A 4,720-nucleotide genomic window follows, 5' to 3' on the forward strand; every position below is an offset into this window, starting at 1 on the left:
AACGGTCACGGAGACGCGCATCGTACGCGCGCATTGAAGAACTGTGTTATATGTGGAGGAAACTGTTCACGTACAGCTGACAGAAGAACACCGTTCAACATACTCGAACAAAACGACGTTTAGCTTGCGTTTTATACTTTAAAGTGCTTTAAAGGAAAAAGGGAAAGTTACTGGGAGCAACATGAAATTTATTTTACCGACTGTAGTCATTTTTGTTGTTTTGTGTCAAGTTTTTGGAGAGGAATTGGGTCCAAAAGAAGACCTTGATTACTGGACAGGCAACAATCAGATACAGGTGAGTTTTGAAATCTCTAATGTTGTATAAAAAAGTCTTGCAGATCAAAAAAAACCTACTGGATTTATTTAACATGCTTAGGGGTGGATTTAAAGATTAGTAGGCTAATAAAAAAATATACAAAAATGTTCTATTCATGTCTATATATTTATTAATAACTATTAAAACGATATAAAAATCGTATTTTATTTTATTATGTTGATTAAATAATGTTATTGTCATAATAACAATTGCAACAAAGTTAGTGACATTTCACATGTAGCAAATTTAATTTATATTTTGTTTTAAATAAATGGTTTACCATTTATTATTGAATTACTGTGAAATATTTTGTTTACTGTGACATTTTACATTTACAACTACAATTATTTGTTATTATTGATTTATAGCCACAAATTCAGAACTAAAGAGTATCTGTAAACATTATAAATTCTAACATACCCCATGAATGTAACATACCTAATTAAAATGTAATGTAATACATGTTATATTCATAATGTTAATTTTAAATGAAAAATAAGTATGAGATGTTTGTATCAGTTTTCATTGGGTTTTCAGTTAGTCTGGATTCAAACACAAAGCATGCAGGTCGCTGTCCAGTGCTGAATCAGTCAATGCTCTTATGGCTTGTTTGAATGGAACACACGTTTCTCATTTGACATTGCGGGTTGGAAGACAGCCAAGCACTTATATCTTAGGCTTTTTGTCTCCATAAACTGCATCTTTGCAAATAGCCTGCGCTGTAAATGATTTCTGTGTTTAAAATCTGTAATAAAAAATACTATCATTTGGTCAACTCTCTATTGGGATGAACTGAAGGGTACAATTTGTGTCAGAAACTGCTGCTATTTCATGCTGGAGGTCTAACGTTCCACTAATCAAATCATCTTTCGCAGGATGAGTGGATTCAGTCGGATCCTTTCAGGGAGATACTGAGACGCATGACGAGGAAACCCCGACCTCATCAGTTCATCGGTCTGATGGGGAAACGGTCCTCTGGTAAGACCACACATGCAAACTGTAAAATATTCAGATATTAAATAAAATGCGTCACATTTTAACAGCGCTTTGACCTATAACTGACATCTCTTTCATTCTTCCACCCCCACAGCAAATGCACAGATCACACGGAAAAGTAAGTGATCTATGCAAAAACACTTCACTGCATTTATTATTTGTTAAATGCTCACATTTGCCTAAAAGCAAAGACACTTCAAGAGAGATTTACATATACAATCATGCAAAGACATATTCATGATAGAAGAAAGGAGACTTTCAGCCTTGATCGTTTAAACAAGCTCAATGATAAAATGGAAGAGTTAGAGATACATGATTCCTCTTAATGGAAGCTCACATCCTCAAGGTCAATTTCGCAGAAGAAGAAACAAATGTAAAGACATTAAATCCTTGAACTGCACTCTAGACTTAAACAATATCACAGAACTGAGCGGAGCAGATTACTTACAAATTGCAGTCTGTCCCTGATTACAATTTACATGATGGAAATTATAGTCAGTAATGCAGAGTAGATTTTTGGTCATGTGTTTTGACAATAATTACTTGACATTACTGGATTACTTGAAGAATAAGTGTGGCCTAAATTGTTCTGAATGGGATTATTGTTATAAGAAACTATGAAATATATTCCAGTCTTTGTGTTTAATGTTACAAAACATTTCCCAAACTCAAATAAATTAAGAAACTGTATATGATTTATGAGTTAATTAAGTGTTATTAATTAATTACATCATAAAAAGTGTTAAATTAAAACATGGAAACTTCCAATTTTGTATTATTATTTAGTTTACCTTCATGTTAGTACCAATATATTGCTGATCCTCAAAACTAAACGTCATCACAAACTGTAAGCGTACATTTCTGGAATTTTAAAATTTTCTATTGGTCAATATAAGATAAACCAATCATAACTACAGCATAAATAATCTATAATGATGTAATCTATAAAAAAAATAACTAATTTTTGATACATTTTGAAAAAAATAACGCTACACATTTGGAATACAATATATGTATGTATATATATGTATGTATATATATATATATATATATATATATATATATATATATATATATATATATATATATATATATATATAAAATTTGTTTTTTTACCCTAATTGTCTTCTAGGGCATAAAATCAATTCTTTTGTGGGGCTGATGGGTAAAAGAAGCCAAGAAGAGCCAGGTAAGAACTGCTAAACCTTTTTATTTTGTTTCAGAATATAATTGTTTGGGTAGTTTAATAAAAACATCAATAAACATACAGTGCTCTACAGCATATATAGAGTACACCCCTCACAGATCTAAATTTTACATTCAAATTTTTTATAGGAAGCTATACACTCTTATATTTGTGAATATACATTAGATTAGTCATTACTAAAGCCAAATCTGGAGCTTATCTAACTAAATGATTCACGATAACGGTCCAAAAACTAGTACACCCAAATTCATATGCTATAGAAAAATATTAAATACAAATGTAAAAAAAGAGGAAAAATCAAGATGCAAAAAATTGACAAATTTAGTTGAAATTTTTGTTTGTTGTAATTTTGTTTTTGCAATATTTGCTAAATTTCTAAATATGTTTGGTGACTAAAATATCATTTTAATAAATATATTTGATCCATAAATCTGATTTGTTTTAATGCACCAAAATGCATTGCCTATATTCACTGAGAAATGGATACAAATATTATTTTTCAAAATGGGGTGTATTCAGTTATGTTGAGTACTGTAGATATAAACATTTTATTATGATCAATTTGTAACCTTGACCTTTTCTCCTTAGAGTCGTATGAATGGGGAACAGTACAGATCTACGACAAAAGGCGTTAACAGCTCAAACGGATCATCTTCACATTCGCTCCCAAAAGGATCATTCCATTCTGTGATACCCTTTGGTTTTATTTTTTATTCAGGTCAGAAATAAAAGATTTGTTTTGACATTGTGGTGATATGGCTGAGCCGAACCTGTGCAAGTTTATTTACTCATTTACACAGACCCAATATGTTTCTGTCACAACATCTCTCCCGGTGTGTGTGTGTATGTGTGTGTGTGTGTGGAGCATTAAAATCAAAGCTGCGTCCTTTTTAAGGTACTCAGAGATCTGTGCTGACAATGTCAATCCATAGTGCCTCATAGTGTTTTCACCATGACTGATGATGTTCTGTAATACCGACAGTCCTGCGCATGTCCTGTCATTGCTATACGAGCAAAGGTTTTGCTATCTTGATATCTCTGTGTGATTGTAGCTTGATATTAAAGATATTTTCTTTATTGGTGGAACTTTTAATTTCTTTGTTGTATCGTTAAATGAGTGGCGTATCGAGCTCTCATAGTGTTATCTCAAAGTGACACGCTCTCTCCACCTACAGGCCACCAGGAATATTGCAGCCATCAAATTAACAGGTTTACTTTTATAGTTCACCAAAAGAAGCATAATTCACTCAACATTTATTCATGATTAAACCGATCCAAAACCTCAAATGTTTTTCAAAAAGGTGAAATTTTGACGAATTGTAGCAACTGACATTTTTTTTAAACTGAAAATAATATATAAGTCAGTGGCTTCAGGTTTTCAACATCCTTCAAAATATCTTCTTTTGCACCTCAACAAATGCTGGGTTCCACACAATCTCTTCATTTCATCAAAACACAAAATAAGTTAACCTCATGGTTTTTACAATTTTAAGTTGATTGAATATAAAACCATTAAGCTGACCTTAATGAAAACAACAATAACAAAAACTCAAGATTCATTGTTTCAGCTCATTCTAAATAAGTAGCAGCATAACTTAAAAGAACCTTAAACATGTGGAACAAAGTAAGTGAGTGAACTTTTATATTTTTTGGCTGAACTATCCCTTTAAAACCAGGCAAAAAAAATTATATTTAAATAAATAAATAAAATTACAGCAACAAAGCACATTACAGCTGATGTTTCTACTCTGTTAAACTCTTTTTAGGAAGTGCATAGTTAACAAGGCTATTCGTTGTGATCCACAAACTTACAACCTTTCAGTAAATGTTTTTTTTTTTTTTTTTTAAATCACCAGTCATATGTTTGTCTTTTTTGTGTGTTAAACATTTATATTGAGCACTGATTAAACTCTACACACAGTCAAGATTGGTAGATTTTTTTTTTTATGAAAATGTTCTTTTGAAATCTCTAATCAAGGATTCCTTGATTAAAAAAAAAAACAAAAACAAAAAGTATCAGTGTTTCCATAAAAATGTTAAAGTAGCACAACTGTTTTCAACAGTTATGATAATCGATTGATTCTGAGCACCAATTCAGTGTTTTACAGTATTTCTGTAGGATCACTTGACCCTGAAGCCTGAAGTAATGATGCCGAAATTCAGTTTCATCATCACATGAAGAAATTATATTACAGAATTTG

General features: G+C 31.3%; 1 protein-coding gene across 1 annotated transcript; it reads left to right on the forward strand.

Moving 5' to 3' along the window:
* Positions 1-3: 3 nt before the first annotated feature.
* tac1 (tachykinin precursor 1) lies at positions 4-3,606 on the forward strand. The gene is made up of 5 exons (NM_001256391.1): positions 4-295; positions 1,192-1,294; positions 1,407-1,430; positions 2,445-2,501; positions 3,108-3,606. The coding sequence occupies exons 1-5, from the start codon at positions 182-184 to the stop codon at positions 3,152-3,154; spliced, it is 345 nt and encodes a 114-aa protein (NP_001243320.1). The 5' UTR covers positions 4-181; the 3' UTR covers positions 3,155-3,606.
* Positions 3,607-4,720: the final 1,114 nt, after the last annotated feature.

The sequence above is a fragment of the Danio rerio genome, chromosome 19 (genome assembly GCF_049306965.1).
Source record: "Danio rerio strain Tuebingen ecotype United States chromosome 19, GRCz12tu, whole genome shotgun sequence".
In the NCBI taxonomy this organism is placed as follows: Eukaryota; Metazoa; Chordata; class Actinopteri; order Cypriniformes; family Danionidae; genus Danio; species Danio rerio.